Source organism: Bufo bufo, chromosome 5 (assembly GCF_905171765.1).
Source record: "Bufo bufo chromosome 5, aBufBuf1.1, whole genome shotgun sequence".
Taxonomy (NCBI): Eukaryota; Metazoa; Chordata; class Amphibia; order Anura; family Bufonidae; genus Bufo; species Bufo bufo.
In genome coordinates, this window is record NC_053393.1 from 507,030,989 (window position 1) to 507,049,119 (window position 18,131).

The 18,131-nt window shown below is 46.5% G+C and overlaps 1 protein-coding gene across 7 annotated transcripts in view; it reads left to right on the forward strand.

Moving 5' to 3' along the window:
- ABI1 (abl interactor 1) overlaps window positions 1-18,131 on the forward strand; it is a 79,783-nt gene that overhangs the window by 51,113 nt on the left and 10,539 nt on the right. For 4 of the 7 annotated variants that reach the window (XM_040434380.1, XM_040434383.1, XM_040434381.1 and 1 more), the window contains 4 exons: window positions 1,969-2,069; window positions 5,024-5,164; window positions 6,396-6,496; window positions 13,623-13,799. In XM_040434380.1, the coding sequence (XP_040290314.1) occupies window positions 1,969-2,069; window positions 5,024-5,164; window positions 6,396-6,496; window positions 13,623-13,799 (520 nt within the window). Of the gene's footprint in view, window positions 1-1,968; window positions 2,070-5,023; window positions 5,165-6,395; window positions 6,497-9,184; window positions 9,254-13,622; window positions 13,800-18,131 lie in introns of all 7 variants that reach the window. The other 3 variants (XM_040434378.1, XM_040434382.1, XM_040434379.1) reach the window with 1 other exon arrangement.

Below are 18,131 nucleotides of genomic sequence, written 5' to 3' on the forward strand. Positions count from 1 at the left end.
TGACTGGTACTTTCACTTTGGTCATCTAATAAACCTTGTCTCTAAACTACAGAGGTCATAAACACTTATTTCAGCCACATTCTGATCAGTAAGATAAGAACTGAGCTATAGTGAGTGTTTATAATGTCAGAGAGCAGAGATAAGGAGCCCCTCAGCTCCCCAAATGATGGAAAAGACTGGAAACCAAAGGCTGCTGCTAGAGCATCTCAGCTATGTACAGAAAAAAAGGCTCCATATTTTTAATAAAGACCAATTGAAAACAATGATTTTTTTTAGCTCAAAATGAATACAATGCAATAATTAAAAACAATTGCCCCCAAAGCTGTACATGGCCTTTGACGGGAGTTTGTCACCTGAATGCAGTGATACCTTTCACTTACCAATCCATTGCTTAATTCTGGGGAAATGAGCAATTAAGTGCAGGCCCAGATACAATCTGATCCGTTGCTTCATTCTGGAAAAAAGTACCGGTACATTTAAATGCAAATGAGCAATTAAGTGCACAGAGTGCGGGCCCAAGAGACTCTGTGCACCCTTGCCTACTCCTGCTTCCTCTGCCAGTCCCTCCCTCGCCGCCTTGATTGATAGGGCCAGGTTCTTGCATAGTCTTCACGCCTGACCTGACATGAAGATGGAGAGGGAGTTGCTGATAGAGGAATCTGGAGGAGCAAGGGTGCATGGAGTGTCTTGGGCCCACCATCTGTGCACTTAATTGCTAATTTGGATTAAATGTGCCGGTACTTTTTTTTTCCAGAATAAAGCAAACAGATCAAATTCGTATCTGGTTTAATAGTGAATTTTCTGGTGGCAGATTCCCTTTAAAGACCGTGGACAGGTTTGGGACTTTTTAAAAAAAAAAATCATTGGCTGTATTATGGGATAATAACAATTTTTACAGTGGATTTTAATTATAAATCTTCCTCCGTTTAACTATTGCGGCCTGTATGTATTCTCGTACATTGCATGCTGCTCCGAAATCTAAGCTAAACTCTTTACAACCGAAAAAACTTAAAGGGGTTGTGCAGGCAGCATATATTGATGACCTGTCCTCAGGATAGGTCATCAATATCAGATCGGTGGGGATATGACACCCAGCACCCCCACGATCAGCTGTTTGAAGAGGAGGCGGCGGCGTTCCATGTGAGCGCAGTGTCCTGTTAATTACACTGCATGTTGTCTCAGAAGTGCAGTGTAATGATGAGTACTCGCTCCATCTGAGTACCGGTACTTGTAATTACTCTACTCTGCCGCCACACATGAGACGATGCATAGTGTAGTGAAGAGGAAGGAGCTCTGCCTCCTCTTCAAACAGCTGATTGGTGGGAGTGCCGGGTGTCGGACCCCCACCGGTCAGATATTGATGACCTATCCAGACTGAGCCGTCAGAGGAGCTCATTGATTTCACACTGAATGAGACTGAGCAGCCTGCAATGTAGGAGAATACATGGAGACTGCAGAAGACAAATGGAGAAAAGTCTTTAGTACAAACCAGTTTCAGATGTTCTCTCATAATCCAAAAAATAAAATTGCACGGTGATTCTACCTATAAATGAATTCAGAAATGAAATGGGCTGAAAACTTTTGTTGGGGTCCCAGGATTGACATCTCCGCCAGTTCCCAAAAACCAAAGGGGTCACAGTAAAGCAATCGCTGCTTTTTGGTGTGTGATTTCCAGTGACCTGCAATTTTGATCAAACAGGCATTTTGATGAATATATCCCTCTTGGCCAACATAAAACATCCTAAAATGTATATATTCGTCTACAATTCTGTTAATACAGTATGGTGTTGGGCTGGTGGAGAATGAATGCCAAAATATTAGCGTATCATTTAATTACCTGTCTAGGTTGTCCTTAACCTATGTCTGGGAACCCTGACCTCCTAATATAATATCTATAAAAATAACCCTTCTAATGAATCTGCTAGAATCATGTTTCTGATATTTACCATTGTTTTTTTTTTTAACCAGCATGGAAGTAACCAGGCAGCAAGAACTGGAACCCTGACCCGGACAAATCCTCCTACACAGAAGCCACCCAGTCCACCCATGCAGGGCCGGGGTACCTTGGGGTAAGAGTGCATAATAAAACTTGCTCAGTGGGTTGTACACTTTGGATGATTTTTGTTTGAAGCATCCATCAGCTGATTACAGGGTGTCCTGCTTTGGCCGTTCCCAGCGATCAGCTCATCACAGGGTGTCCTGCTTTGGCCGTCCCCAGCGATCAGCTCATTACAGGGTGTCCTGCATCGGCCGTTCCCCAGCGATCAGCTCATCACAGGGTGTCCTGCATCGGCCGTCCCCAGCGATCAGCTCATCACAGGGTGTCCTGCATCGGCCGTCCCCAGCGATCAGCTCATCACAGGGTGTCCTACTTTGGCCGTCCCTAGCGATCAGCGCATCACAGGGTGTCCTGCTTTGGCCGTCCCCAGGGATCAGCTCATCACAGGGTGTCCTGCTTTGGCCGTCCCCAGCGATCAGCTCATCACAGGGTGTCCTGCTTTGGCCGTCCCCAGCGATCAGCTCATCACAGGGTGTCCTGCTTTGGCCGTCCCCAGCGATCAGCTCATCACAGGGTGTCCTGCTTTGGCCGTCCCTAGCGATCAGCTCATCACAGGGTGTCCTGCTTTGGCCGTCCCCAGGGATCAGCTCATCACAGGGTGTCCTGCTTTGGCCGTCTCCAGCGATCAGCTCATCACAGGGTGTCCTGCCTCGGCCGTCTCCAGCGATCAGCTCATCACAGGGTGTCCTGCTTTGGCCGCCCCCAGCGATCAGCTCATCACAGGGTGTCCTGCTTTTGGCCGTCCCCAGCGATCAGCTCATCACAGGGTGTCCTGCATCGGCCGTTCCCCAGCGATCAGCTCATCACAGGGTGTCTTGCATCGGCCGTCTCCAGCGATCAGCTCATCACAGGGTGTCCTGCTTTGGCCGTCCCCAGTGATCAGCTCATCACAGGGTGTCCTGCTTTTGGCCGTCCCCAGCGATCAGCTCATCACAGGGTGTCCTGCTTTTGGCCGTCCCCAGCGATCAGCTCATCACAGGGTGTCCTGCTTTTGGCCGTCCCCAGCGATCAGCTCATCACAGGGTGTCCTGCATCGGCCGTTCCCCAGCGATCAGCTCATCACAGGGTGTCCTGCTTTGGCCGTCCCCAGCGATCAGCTCATCACAGGGTGTCTTGCATCGGCCGTCCCCAGCGATCAGCTCATCACAGGGTGTCTTGCATCGGCCGTCCCCAGCGATCAGCTCATCACAGGGTGTCCTGCTTTTGGCCGTCCCCAGCGATCAGCTCATCACAGGGTGTCCTGCATCGGCCGTTCCCCAGCGATCAGCTCATCACAGGGTGTCCTGCTTTGGCCGTCCCCAGCGATCAGCTCATCACAGGGTGTCTTGCATCGGCCGTCCCCAGTGATCAGCTCATCACAGGGTGTCCTACTTTGGCCGTCCCTAGCGATCAGCGCATCACAGGGTGTCCTGCTTTGGCCGTCCCCAGCGATCAGCTCATCACAGGGTGTCCTGCTTTGGCCGTCCCCAGCGATCAGCTCATCACAGGGTGTCCTGCTTTGGCCGTCCCCAGCGATCAGCTCATCACAGGGTGTCTTGCATCGGCCGTCCCCAGTGATCAGCTCATCACAGGGTGTCCTGCTTTGGCCGTCCCCAGCGATCAGACGTGAGGGAACCTGGTAGCAACTTTTTAATTACCATCAGCACCACCCAGAGGGAAAATAAAGTGTTACTTGCTTGTAATTGAAAATAATAGGCCGTCAGTTTAATGCCTGGATGTGTTGCGTGCTCCAGAGAGATGCTTTTTATGTCCACTCTTTCACAGAATTGCCTAATGGGGTATTTGAAAATGGGTTTTCTATGGCTCGATTTGTATCACGTATTTTACTCATTTTGGGCTAAATTTTTTTTATTTTGGTCTTTATTCAAAATATTCAGCCGTTCTATCACAAAGGGTTAACTGTCTAGCTGTGTAAATTGTACTTTCAGTTTGTGCTGGTCATCTAATAACTAAACTAAATAACTAAAAGGTTGTGAACACTGATTTTAAAGGGCCTTTTACACGGGCTGAGAATCGCACAGATTATGGCTAACAAACATTCATAGTAGCGCTCGTTAGCGATGATCGGGCGGTGTAAAAGTACCGCCGATTACCCGATGAACGAGCGAAACGCTAATTCTTTGGGTAATCCGATCGTTTGCGCGCACAAACGATAGTTTATTGGCAGCCGATCTTGCTGTGTAAACACAATCTCCTGCCAGCAAACAACGAGTTTTTATGGCAAGAGCGATGGCATTGGAGATCGCTCCCCCCCCCCCCCCCCCCCCCCTCCCCCATACTCTGGAGAAGATCGATGCATGTAATAGCTGTTCTCCTCCACCAGTGAGCAGAACATTGTCAGGAGGGAAGCGTTCCTTTCCGACAATCTACTGGTACATCGTCCCACGTGAAGGGACCCTAAGCCACCTTCTAATAACCCTCATCTCTAAATTACTACAAGGTCCTAAACACTTATTTAAGCCACATTCTTATCGGTAAGGTAAGAATTGAGCTATAATGAGTGTTTATAATGTCAGAGATGAGGAGCCGTCTGCTGAGCTGCCTGACAGGAAACTGCGAAAACACAGATCAGCTACTAGAGAATCCCAAGGCTGTACAGAGAAATTGGTTCCAAATTTTTAATAAAAAACAATTGAAAAAATTATTTTTACCGTAAACTGGGTTGCGCTTGCACACCATCGGAAAAAGCTCCGACCTATGTTCACTCCCACGGTGAGTGTGCAAGCACGACCACCGCTGCTGGATTGCAACCCCTGGAAATAAGCAGTGAATTGTGATGGAACAATGAACCAAGCCAGCAAAGGAGGTAATATGAGCCTTTGCTGCAAATTTCCTCTTCTGTTATAGGCCACCGTGGTCTACCGCAATGTACTTCTTATATTCTTATTTCTGGCCTATACGTTGCAATGGCTGTTGACCGCCACAGATTATGGAGGTATCTTTACATTTATTTTCTTTATGCAGGCGGAATACCCCATACAAAACCCTGGAACCCGTCAAACCTCCTACGGTTCCTAATGATTACATGACCAGTCCGGCTCGGCTCGGAAGTCAGCACAGTCCAGGCAGGACCGCATCTCTGAATCAGAGACCAAGAACACATAGGTACGTGTAGAAGTCGGCTATGGGCACTTTCAGGAGTGGTTTGTGAGCTGAGCTGTGACGTCCCGTGCTTGCACATGTCACCACCGAGGCCATTATTCGGCAGCAACGGTCTCATGACCAAGAATGGGCTTCCATTACTTCTGGTTTGGCGGGAACCACCAGGAGCCACGTCACTGGAACAGAGTGCATTTGGAAAGTTGAGTGTTTTTATTTTATTTTTTGGGAACACACTGCTGCCCGGAAATAAGTTTCTTAATTAGGCTGGACAACCCCTTTAACGTTGCGTTGTCCAGTTTGGTGCATTTTTAGTGTGGAAATCATCGGTATGAAAATCGGATCGTACTTTAGAGTTTCTAATCCGCATAAAGCCTCATTCACACGTCAGTGTGTTCTCCACGGACAGCACACGTCCCCATTCATTTTAATGTGTCCACAGTCCGTGGATTCGTGTTTTCCGCACGGATCCATGGTCTATTTTGTCTGTGTTCACGGTTCCATCATGCCCATTTATAGTTTATGCGTCTGTGAAAACCACAGATGCTATCCGTGTTGCATCCGTGTTTTACGGATCATTGTGAAGAGATTCTTTGAAAAAAAATAAAAATAAATCAGCTGTTCAGTGTCGGTGAAACACGGACAGCAAAAAACGGACACACGGATCCTTCATGGACAGCCTCACGGATGCATCACTGACAACCTTCTCACGGATTGGAGCACGGACATGTGAATGAGGCTGAAGGCCTTTCCTTGTCTGCAAATGGACAAGAATAGGACAGGTTCTATATTTTTTTTTTTTTTTTTTGCGGGGGCGCGGAATGGACTCGTGGATGCGTCCTGCCCACATCTTTTGCGGCCCCATTAAAATGAAGAATGGGTCTGCAACTGATCCGCAAAAAATGCAGATAGGATGCGGACCGACTATTTGGTCGTGTTCAAGGGGGCTTACACTCATTCTTATGCAGAGAAAAAGTAGCGGACTTTCACTGTGGATTTCACCCTCTGCAATACATAGGGCAAAATCTGTGGAAAATCTCCGACGTGCAGATTTTGCTGTAGTTTTGTCCACTGTGTCTGGACTTCTGAGTTGAAGGCCTAAGGGTATGAATGTACATGGGAGGTTTGGTATGCTGGGTCACCTTACTTATGAGCTGCCCTTCCCCTGGCTCCAAGGTCTGTTCTTGTAAATGGAGAGACATTAGTGAATACCCCTATATCTATCTCTCCTCAACAGTGGAAGCAGTGGAGGAAGCGGTAGTCGAGAAAACAGCGGCAGCAGCAGCATTGGCATTCCTATAGCTGTGCCAACACCTTCACCTCCAACTATCGGGCAAGGTAAGACTTGTTTTTCTACCTCTGTTGACCTTATCGGAATATTCACATTGCTTCATCTCTATGATGTTCAGAAGTTAGAATTGTTACTGTGGAGGCTTCAAGGAAAATCTTCCCATCTTCCACACATCAGCAGATAGATCTTAATCAGCAGCTCACAAATGAACTGTCTTAGATCTGTGATCCAACGCTTTGTGATTGCGCACCTACTAGACTTAGAGGGTACCTATCATTTTAACAGTCTTCTGACATGTGTGAACTTTTCAAAAGTTTGGATTTGGTTCCTGAGACCTCCCACAGATGACTAAATTGAGGGTGCAGAACTGCTTAGTTAGGCAGTGCTCCCCTTCGTATATGACCGTGAGCAGTGTACGGAGTTAGTCCATAGATTTTCTGTAAGCCCGTACACCACTTGCTCCATTCTCCGAGGACAGATGAAACTAAGGTCAGTCTCGGACGAGGATGCTCACTGCGGGAGACGCGCTCCATGAATCGGAGGTATTTCCTCTGGAGTGAACGATGCTCTTAAAGGGTTTCTGTCACCCCACAAAACTCTTTTTTTTTGGATAGTTATATTCCTTATAGCGCGATATAGGAGAATATAATAGTCTTACTTACTTTCATGCGGCCGATTCTTTAGAAAACGAAGTTTTATAATATGTAAATCAGGGCTCTACCAGCAAGTAGGGCGTCTACTTGCTGGTAGCCGCAGCAGAAAACCGCCCCCTCGCCGTGTTGATTGACAGGGCCAGCCGTGATCTCCTCCTCCGGCCGGCCCTGTCAGTATTTCAAAAATCGCGCGCCTCTGGTCATTCGGCGCAGGCGCTCTGAGATGAGGAGGCTTGTCTCCTCAGCACTCCCTCAGTGCGCCTGCGCCGATGACATCACCGAAAGAGAAGACGTCATCGGCGCAGGCACACTGAGGGAGTGCTGAGGAGACGAGCCTCCTCATCTCAGAGCGCCTGCGCTGAATGACCAGAGGCGTGCGATTTTTGAAATACTGACAGGGCCGGCCGGAGGAGGAGATTACGGCTGGCCCTGTCAATCAACACGGCGAGGGGGCGGATTTCTGCTGCGGCTACCAGCAAGTAGACGCCCTACTTGCTGGTAGAGCCCTGATTTACATATTATAAAACTTCGTTTTCTAAAGAATCGGCCGCATGAAAGTAAGTAAGACTATTATATTCTCCTATATCGCGCTATAAGGAATATAACTATCCAAAAAAAATGAGTTTTGTGGGGTGACAGAAACCCTTTAATAATTTATAATTCTGTGCGTACCTGCTCGAGATCGGCTGTAATGAATTGTACTGACAGTGTCGTCAGTACAGTTCATTACAGCGGAGTTCAGGCAGAGACACTCGTCATTATAATGACATGAGGTCATGTTACAGTAGCATGGTTCACCACGGGAATTACCTCTGACTCACGGAGTGTGCTTCCCGCAATGGACACTACTCTGAATCTGGTCTAAGGGGCACAGCACTCGGCTAAATGCTTCTACCCCTTCGTTTTAGTGATTGGTGAGAGCCTCATTACCCAGACTAACCTGTATCCAAACCTATGGCATGTTAGAAGTTTGTTAAAATGCTAGGTACCCTTTAACATGCTAGAGACGTGTGTACGGTATTCATGGGTTGTAATACAAGTTGCTTACATAGCACTAGTTACATGGTCATATGGGAATCTTGTAGAAGCCTTTTTGCCACTAGGATGTGGGCACTGTTGGTTTACAGATCAATGACTGCTAACATAACGAAGGTGGAATCATTTTATAAGAGAGACCACTCGTGGTCCAGTCTACTGATCGGGCTACCGTTGTCCTGTGTAGAAGGAGACTACAAGGGATTCTGAAAATTTGATGCCATGACTTAATGCAAAACTTGCAATGGCCACAAAGGGTCGTCCTAGAAATGCAGAGGATGTGGTCTACTGCTCCTGCAGCTTTTGTAAGACAAATGAACCCTCATTCGCAAAATAGTCGTCATCTCCGATTGTAATTCCCCCAAAAAGGTCCATGTAATATCTTGCATCTGATTTGTACATTTCGCAATGCCCAGAAATAGAAGATGCTTCTTTCAATTTGACCGTAGACTTTGCATATTTTTTATGAGTTTAGAAGGGGATTTTGATAGACTCGCACTTTAGACTGTTACAATCTTCAGAAAGTGATAAGTACAGTCCCTCTCTGAGTGGCAGGGGAGATGTACGCAAAGCCTGGTGTATTCTGCCCTCTCTAGGCCTTAAATAGAGGCGTTATTACATTTCCCACCCCGTAATGATGAGATGACTCTGCTGACTGTGCCCCAGTCTACACAGCAAAGCTGATAAGTGAGTTACAAAAAAAAGGGCAGGTCAGCCTATTGAAACCACAACACAAAGACCAATATAACACCTGATTGAAATAATCTCCATACATTCTCTTTATGATCCATGCCTCCCTCAAGCCTTTAATGTAAATTCTTCAGATTATAGTGACCGTTGAAACGGCGCTTATCCTCCTCTAGTGTTGCTTGAGATTGTATGGTCCATGTCCGACCTTACAGCGTTCTGAAGGTGTTCACGAAGTGCTATGTATTGTCGCATTGATCAGATTAACTGCATATCATGTGTTGAGACTACAAAGCGTCAACTGTACAACCTTTGTCTGTTCTGACAATGCACGTTATTTCACTACCCACACTCCCCCAGGTGTCTCTGGTGGTCCCACACCTTCACCACCACCTCCTCCACCGCCACCACCTCCACCCCCTCCACCAGGTGAGACTTCTACAACATGGAGTATGGGTGCCTCTCTACATGAATCCATGGTGGTTTCCAGGTGCACCAATGATTGTAGATTCATTTCCTGGTGTTAATGATCCATAGGTGACTCACACGACTTATCACGTCTCTAATCCATGTTATGTCGTTTGGTGTAAAAGCCTCTGAAGTGAAGTAAACTTAGTGTTTGGCTGAATAGCGCAACCATCCGTGTTCCCGTCTATGTGCGTAAAACAGGCGCCTCCTACTTGTGACATCATTCGTTCTGAGGATGCGTTATATTGCATGTCTCTGTATAAGGGCTGCCTCGTGTTTTCGTTTTTTCATGCTACCTTTTATCTACAGAGTATATAGGAATACAAGAGGGTTATATCCGCTGAAGGTGGGGGAGAAATAGAGCTACATATGTTATTACTCTGCAGAGCAAGTCAGAGATGTTCAATAATGTCCGAATCCAAGACTTTACTACTGATCGGTGGGGATCCGCCACCCGGGGACCTCCGCCGATCAGCTGTCTGAGAAGACACTGGCGCTTCCTGTGAGCACCTCAATCCTCTCCCAGCTCACCAAGCACAGCGCCGTACATTGTATAGCGGCTGTGCTTGGTATCGAGCTCATCCCCATTCACTTCTGTGGGGCTGAGCTGCGCCTAGGTCATGTGAACGTTATGTCACCGGCCTAGGGAAAGCCGCGGCGCAACTTCCAGCGCAGGCGCCTTCTTAAAACAGCTGATCGGCGGGGGGGTCCCGGGTGTCGGACTCCCACCAATCAGATACTGATGACCTATCCAGAGGATGGGTAATCAGTAGTGAGGTCTCGGAAAACCCCTTTAAGTGTGTGTTCACCTGGGATGGGTAGGCTGGGGGTTTTCCAAATGGATTTTGCGGTTGGAAAATCGGTAGCGTTTTACAGTAGGAGCACAGTAGGTTTTTACGAAGACCTCAAGATTTTCAAGATCTCTGCTTGTAGTAGTTGAATGGCGGCTCATTTCTGACGATCTGTCCTGGTCATGTGGTGATGCTCGACTTGTTACAGTACAGTCACCAGAGTTCTGTCCCATTGTCACATGACCTGGACAGATTTCCGTCCTCCTCTTTCAGTGACTGCCAGCAGAGTTCTTGAAGACTATGAGCAGTTGATGCACAAAGTATATGGAAACGTCTAAGAACTTTTCATTGTATGGTGAAGAAGCTTTACTTTTTGAAACTGGAGTCCAAGGGGTCGTCTCACTTCAGCAAATGGCATTTACCATGTAGACAAAGTGATTGCTTACTATTGTTTTGTGATTTTTGTCCATATTGCCTCCTTTTTCCTTCACATCATACACTGCTGCAGTGCAAGATATCAGATACCGGGGGCTGCTGTGCGTGCGTGCCTAAGCGGACTCCCACGGTCCTGGCCGGCACTTTTTTCCTATAGTGTACAAGCACGTCCATGGTTCCTGGACTGCAGGGTGGTCGTAACCCCCTAGATATGAGCAGCGTATAATGCGTTGAAAAAAATGAATCAAGCCAGTAAAGGAGGTAATATGTACAGTCACAACACATTAGTATGTGCCTTGTATTCGCTTGGTCTGCATGACAAATGCCGTTTGCTGCCAACCCCTTTAAGGGTACTTTCACACTTGCGTTGTGAAGATCCGGCAATCTGGACTCAAGCGGATGCATTTGTGAGATGGATCCCGATGCGGATCAGTCTGACAAATGCATTGCAATACCGGATCCGTCTCTCTGGTGTCATCCGGAAAAAAACGGATCCGGTATTCATTTTTTTTGTATTTTTAAAGGTCTGCGCATGCGCAGACTGGAAAGCCGGTTCCGTTTTGCCAGAACACTTGATGCTGGATCCGGCACTAATACACTTCAATGTAAATGAATGCCAGATCCGGTAAGTGATCAGTATTTTTGGCCGGAGAGAAAACTGTAGCATGCTGCGGTATCTTCTCCGTCCAAAAAAACGTAAGAGGGACTGAACTGATACATCCTAAACGGATCGCTCTCCACTAAGAATGCATTAGGATAAAGCTGATCTGTTTTTTTCCGGTATTGATCTCCTGTGACGGAACTCCATACCGGAAAACGCTAGTGTGAAAGTACCCTAATACTATCTGTATTGGATGACAACCTCCTGCATAAAATGCAGCGCATATCCGGGATGATCCATGTATAGGTATTAATTTCTGCTGTGTGTCTCCAGGGATAGGATATATAGCTTTTCACATCTTCGGTGTTGCCTTGCTTTATCGCCCCCGAGGTTCTCCTACAGGGGCTCCCTTAAGTCGCATTTCACTTTAGAGGCTTTGTAAAACATCTTGAGGACTTTCCTTGCCGCCAGCTGTTAATAACCCTGCAGTACAAGCGCAGTACATCACTGTGTTATCTCTGAGAAATCCCGTTCTTCCATTAAGTCAGCTCATCTGACCCGACGTCCACCATTACGGTCGGGGCGAGACTCTTATCTTGCGGTGATAGTCCATGAAATAACTGGCGAGGAGGAAAGCGTTCAAGATGTTTTCATTCATCCAGCGGAGAAATAATTTATTCTGCATGATTCTAAAACTGCTAATTCCAGATGTCTTTAATTTCCTGGTGATGGATTAGATGCCGTGATCCATTTGTATATTTAGCTGCGATTATAAAATGCTCTGTGATGAGAATGATTACCGAAGAGTGCGAACCAGAAGCTATTTGTGGTGGTGTTTTTTTTTTTTTTTTTTTTTTTCCCCAGCGCAAAAAAAGCTGCACAATGTAACTGAACTGATATTCACCTCACTGATCTCCCGCCACTGCCATTCTGATGTTGGCGGGGGTCCCCGCTCCTGCTTCTGTCTCGACACGACAGGAAATGTCTGTGAATGTCCTTCAGCCAATCTCTGGTTGAGGCGGGTCATCACTGTAGCCAGTGATTGGCTGAGCGACATTCACTGCCACTTCCTGTCAAAACAGGAAGTGGATCACAGCGAGGACCCTGGTACCGTTACGGTGGTGGAGGAGCGATTCATTAAGTATGTTATGCTATTTTTTTATTTTTATTTTTTATTTTTTTCACAGTATGTGCAGCCCCGGGACAGCTTTTATTATTTTTTCCCCTTGTATTGGAGCACCCCTTTAACGTATCTCTGGAATCTTTTGTCTCTTTATATGATTGCATCCTCTAAATGACCTCCAAATTGCTGGTCAGGGGACTGGAATAAGGGAGCACCCCCTCCCTCCCAGAGGTGTACGTTGGGAGGCTGTCCCAATGTATACCTCCTAGGGATGTCTCTGTTTGGCCATATGGTGGCATCCATCTCCCACAGGCTCCCATTGTCCAAAATGGTTCCATGCATACACGAAAGTATGTGGCGGGAGCTTTCCTGACATGTACTGCAAACTTACCCCGCCAGTGCAGTATGGACGTAGCCTTGGGTTTTAGGACTTTAGGCACTTGTCCTGTTGCTTGACCCTTCTTTGCTATGCAGGGTAGCAGCATGAAGGACCTGTCTCATTAAAGTAACCCTTCTATTAGTACAAAACCTCCCCTGTATGAGCTAGAGCGACGAGCCTCTTGGTTTCAGACCTGGTAATTCAATTCATTTAAATGACCCGCCATGTAGTCTTACAAGGTATGACTGACGGCACTGTGCCAAACCTGAAGAACTCAGCTGATCACTAGATCGACATTATAGCAAAAGGTTATAAAATTAATCTTTTTAAAAAAAAATATATATATTTTTTCTAATATCCCTAAGGGGGAGATTTATCAAGACTGGCGTTCCCATGTGCTAGTCTTGATCTCCCTGTGCTGGAGTGAGATGATTAGGTGCATCTTTGATCTTCTGTCCAGCAGGAACGACGGCTTTCCTCTAAATTTCACCCCTTTTCTTGTCACTTTTTTGAAAAGTGGGGAGAACCTCTAGATTTATGGTGCAAATATAACTTGTGGCCTAAAACTTTTTTGATAAATCCTCACCCCTTTAGACTCTGGTTCCACCGTTGGTGATCATTCTCAATGAGTAGTAATGTTCACATACTTTTAATATGAACCGCTGCATGCCTAAACATCCTCAAAACATGGCGCCCAAATGCAAAGTCCAACTTTCTGTTGTAGTACATGGTGGTGCATGCTACAAAGTCGGTGCCCTGTGACCGTTGTGACGACATTGCTCTGACTGTCTGTGACCATCCGTGCAGGACAGCAGGTCGCTTACTTATGATGTCGGGAAGATGGCATCATACTGAGCAGACCTGCCGGGCAATATAACCTCTGCCTACCTCTCCACCAATATCTGTGCCGCTGTTCTGAGGCTCGGCGGGGTTCTTCTGCTCTGTACAGTGGATAATAACTCTGCTCTCTGCGGGTTTCTTCTCGGCTGATTTCTTTGCAGTTGGCGGTGGCCCGGCTCCCAGCTCCCAGTTTGGCTCTATGGCAAGACAGATCTCTCGGCACAACTCGACCACGTCTACTGCTTCTTCTGGGGGATACAGGCGGACGCCTTCTGTGACCTCCCAGTTCTCAGGTCAACCTCATATCAATGGTGGGCCTCTGTACTCTCAAAACTCAAGTAAGCCTGCGCTCCCCCTGTGTATGATTAATAGTTTTATTGGTTATTTATCCGTTTGGCGATTTTATTCTTATCGGCTGCAGTCAGGGAATTATTTTCTATTAGATTTATGTTCTTCAGAATTGTTTAGTGTGTATTGTAATTTGTAATACTTTGAATGAGATTTACCATAATTTTTTGTACTCCCCCGCCATGGGATGTTTTTGGGTTTGCAGCTCTCGGTGAAATGGTGATGACTGCGATACCTTACACAGCCTGTGGACCAGAGTATTAAAGGGGTTTTCTGGGATCTTTATATTGATGGCCTATCTTCAGGATAGGTCGTCAATATTAGATCGGCGGGAGGCACTCCTGCCACTCAGCTGTTTGAGGAAGCCGCGGCGTTCACCAGAGCTCCGATGCGCGGCCTCTTCAAAGCTCACCAAGCACAGTGCTGTCCATTGGATAGTGGCTGTGCTAGGTATTGCAGCTCAGTCCCGTTCCCTTGAGCGGGGACTGACCTATACGTAGGCCATGTGACCACTCGTAGAGCGCCATTGGCCTCTTCGGACAGCTGATCGATGGGGGTTCTGAGAGTTTAGCAATAGCCAATCTCATTGATGACTTATCCTTAGGGTCCATTCACACGTCCGCAACGTGTTTTGCGGATCCGCAAAACACGGACAGCGGCAATGTGCGTTCCGCATTTTGCGGGCACTATAGAATATGCCTATTCTTGTCCGCAATTGCGGACAAGAATAGGACATGTTCTATTTTTTTTCGGGAACGGAATTGCGGACCCAGAAGTGCGGGTCCGCAATTCCGTGTCCGGGCAGCACATTGTACTGCCCCATAGGAATGAATGGGTCCGCAAATGCAGAACGAAATTGCGGATGTGTGAATGGAGCCTTAGGATAACACTCCTGGAAAACCTCTTTAAAGCATTCCCAGCCTTCTCATATTTGTAGCTCTTTGCAGTTGAAATCAGGCTTTAGACAGGCCAAAACGCGTCCTGCGGTACTTGCTATATGTATAAATAAAGAAGCAAGGAACTGCTAATGTGCCTCGGGAGTTCCTTGAAATAACTTTATAGGCCAGAGATCAGCAACCTTGGCTGTTTTGAAACTACAACTCCCAGCAGCTGGAGTGCGGAAGGTTGCTGATTCCTGATGTAGGCTATAGACTTTCCACCTGCCTTCTATACTTTGGATGGTTAGTGGCCGCATATCAGAGGTGGTTTTCGGTCGGAGTTGAAGAGGGTAGATGTCCTCCAAAGCTCAACTTCTCTAGGGAAATCCTTTGGGGATAGTGATTTTCTTGTACAGTGTTAATCATCCTTTATGGTTAGAAAATAGCAGTGGTCTGAGCTCATGGACCCTCACCAGTAACTTTGGTCGGATGCTACTCTTGCTATGTTCTCTTGTAGTAAATGCTGTGTGCAGTGTATGTCAGTGTACGTGTGTTATGTGCGCCGTCATCTGCGAGGAGAGGGGCTGTGTCTGTTCATCATCCAACCAAAAACATCTCCACCTCAAGCGATTAGAGGTGTAATGTAAGAAATACTGCCTGGTGGTCAAATGTCCACCTGCCCACTCACCCTTCCCAGATGAACCTGAAAATAGGCAATGGAATTCAGTATATAACCGTAGCGGTGGAAAGCGGGCTGCTTCATTTGCATGGTGTGTTCTCCTTTTCTTTGAGGGGGCTGTTCTGGAGATGGGAACAGGTCCCACCCCTGAGGTCCTTGCCTGTCTGACATTGATGACATATCCTAGTGATACGTCATCGATGTCTGAGATGAGAATACCTCTTTAAAGTGATTTACTGGGTTATAGATATTGGTTACCTATACTTAGGATAGCTAATCAATATCAGATTGGCGGAGGTCGGGCACCCGGCTTGTCCACCAGTGACCTGTTTGCAGCAGGACCTGAAACTAACACAAAGAGCAAAGCGGGAAGCATGGCCCTGACCCCCGTGTAGTGGCCGTGCTGCAGCTCCGCTCCTGTTCATTGTGACTTTAATGGGTTCTGGATAGGGATGAGCGAACTTGTGTTTTTAGAAGTTCGCGTTCTGGTTACTGCAGAATTGTGTTATGGATCCATAACGCAAGTCTGTAGTAACGCCAACCCAAACTTCTAAAACAGAAGTTCGCTCATGCCTAGGTCTGGGTTGCAGTGTCCCGGCACGGCCACTACACCGGGGTCTGTGCTTCCAGTTCTGGCGCCCGCTGCGAACACTGTGCCAGGTCTCTGACCTCCACCGATTTGGCATTGATGACCTATCCGAAGTACGTGTGAGTGAATATAGATATCTATCATCTAATATATATTCCCAAAAACTACTTTATTGGCATGTCTTTTTGCATTGCTGCTTCCGTTTTCAGACTGTTGGCGCTGAGGTGCCCATCGTAACTGGTCAAAAGGCTCTGTTCACACCTGCGTTGGCCTGCAGAGCTAATCATACACTGAGTAGTCTGGCGGAGTAAATGGTTTCCCTTATTATACTTCCTGCGTTGGTTGTAGATTGTGGGTCCTTCTGATTGGTCAGTGAACCTCTTTGGTGACCACATTTTTTCGTAATATAAATTAGAGGACTCGTCACCTCTCCTGACGTGTCTAAGTAAACACTGTAAATTCTTCATGAAACAATTCTGCAGCATTGTGCCATTCCTCTGCTATTCCTCCTATCTTTCAATAAATTGACAACTCTGCCGCAGCATTCCCCTCTGTAAAGGGTTAATCCCTGCACAGTCTACTACTGTCGGCAGCCATTTGAACAACGTCCGATTGCATGGTAACACCCCCCACCCCCCAATTGGAGGCCCACCCTGATGCCATTTTTTTCCTCTTAAACTTCTAGGAGGATTAACAGAGGAATTGCATAGCAAGGGTTATAATAAAAGATGTTCCAGAATGACACAGGTTTAATGAGACGCACAGGACTGAGGAAAAATTAGGACGAGGTGCTGCCAGTAAAAGAGGATCCGCCCTTCCTCTAAAGTGAATAAATAATGTTAAAAAATATACTGGGCACACTCACTTATGTAGAATCATATTTTATTCAAGGACATGTAAGGTAAAGTAAAATCAATTATTTTAAAAAACACATATAAAATGCAGTCAAGCAATATAAGAACACATGGATACAATAAAATATATAGATATAGAATAAATACTAGGACCAGTGGTGGATAGGCTAGGGATGGTAAAAAATCAGTCCATACGAAAATCAGAACAAATAGAAGTATAGCCCAGCTGGTGGCTTAAGCTAATATAGTGGCTAGCTTCACAAAGTACTATAAGGTTCACAGTCCTGATTCACTGCAAGAGGATAATGTAACTGTGGTACAACAGAATTCACTTAAGTGAGTATACTTGCGGCGTCCCGCTAATACTCACTGTTCCTTATGCGGTTCCTTATGCAGGTAAACTTGGAAAAAAAAAAATTGTCGTTATCAGCTGCTGCTGTAGCAACTGAAGGAGGGGCAAGTACCCCGAAACGCGTTTGGTGAGGAGCCCCCCGGAACAACCCCAAGGAGTACGTGCTTGAACTATCCAGAGCCGTGCGGCAATTCAAAGTCTTTGAGAACTCCGTGCCTGACTAAACCCCTGATACGCCGGGACCTACAAGCGCAAACACACGAGGAGTGTGTCGCATAACATACCGACGAGGGGCAAAGCATCTTGAGTCCCAGCGCTGACCGGCTTCCTGTTACTACGGAGCGGCAGCCAGAGGATCGCAAGGCCACAGAGAAAAGACACAGTATCCTTCAGTTGCTACAGCAGCAGCTGATAACGACAATTTTTTTTCCCCCAAGTTTACCTGCATAAGGAACCGCATAAGGAACAGTGAGTATTAGCGGGACGCCGCAAGTATACTCACTTAAGTGAATTCTGTTGTACCACAGTTACATTATCCTCTTGCAGTGAATCAGGACTGTGAACCTTATAGTACTTTGTGAAGCTAGCCACTATATTAGCTTAAGCCACCAGCTGGGCTATACTTCTATTTGTTCTGATTTTCGTATGGACTGATTTTTTACCATCCCTAGCCTATCCACCACTGGTCCTAGTATTTATTCTATATCTATATATTTTATTGTATCCATGTGTTCTTATATTGCTTGACTGTATTTTATATGTGTTTTTTAAAATAATTGATTTTACTTTACCTTACATGTCCTTGAATAAAATATATGATTCTACATAAGTGAGTGTGCCCAGTATATTTTTTAACATGTTCCAGAATGAGTTCACGAAGAATACACGTTTACGAAGGCCTCGTGCACACTATTGTATTTTGCGGTCCGCAAAAATACGATACCGTCCTCGTTACATCCACATTGTTTGC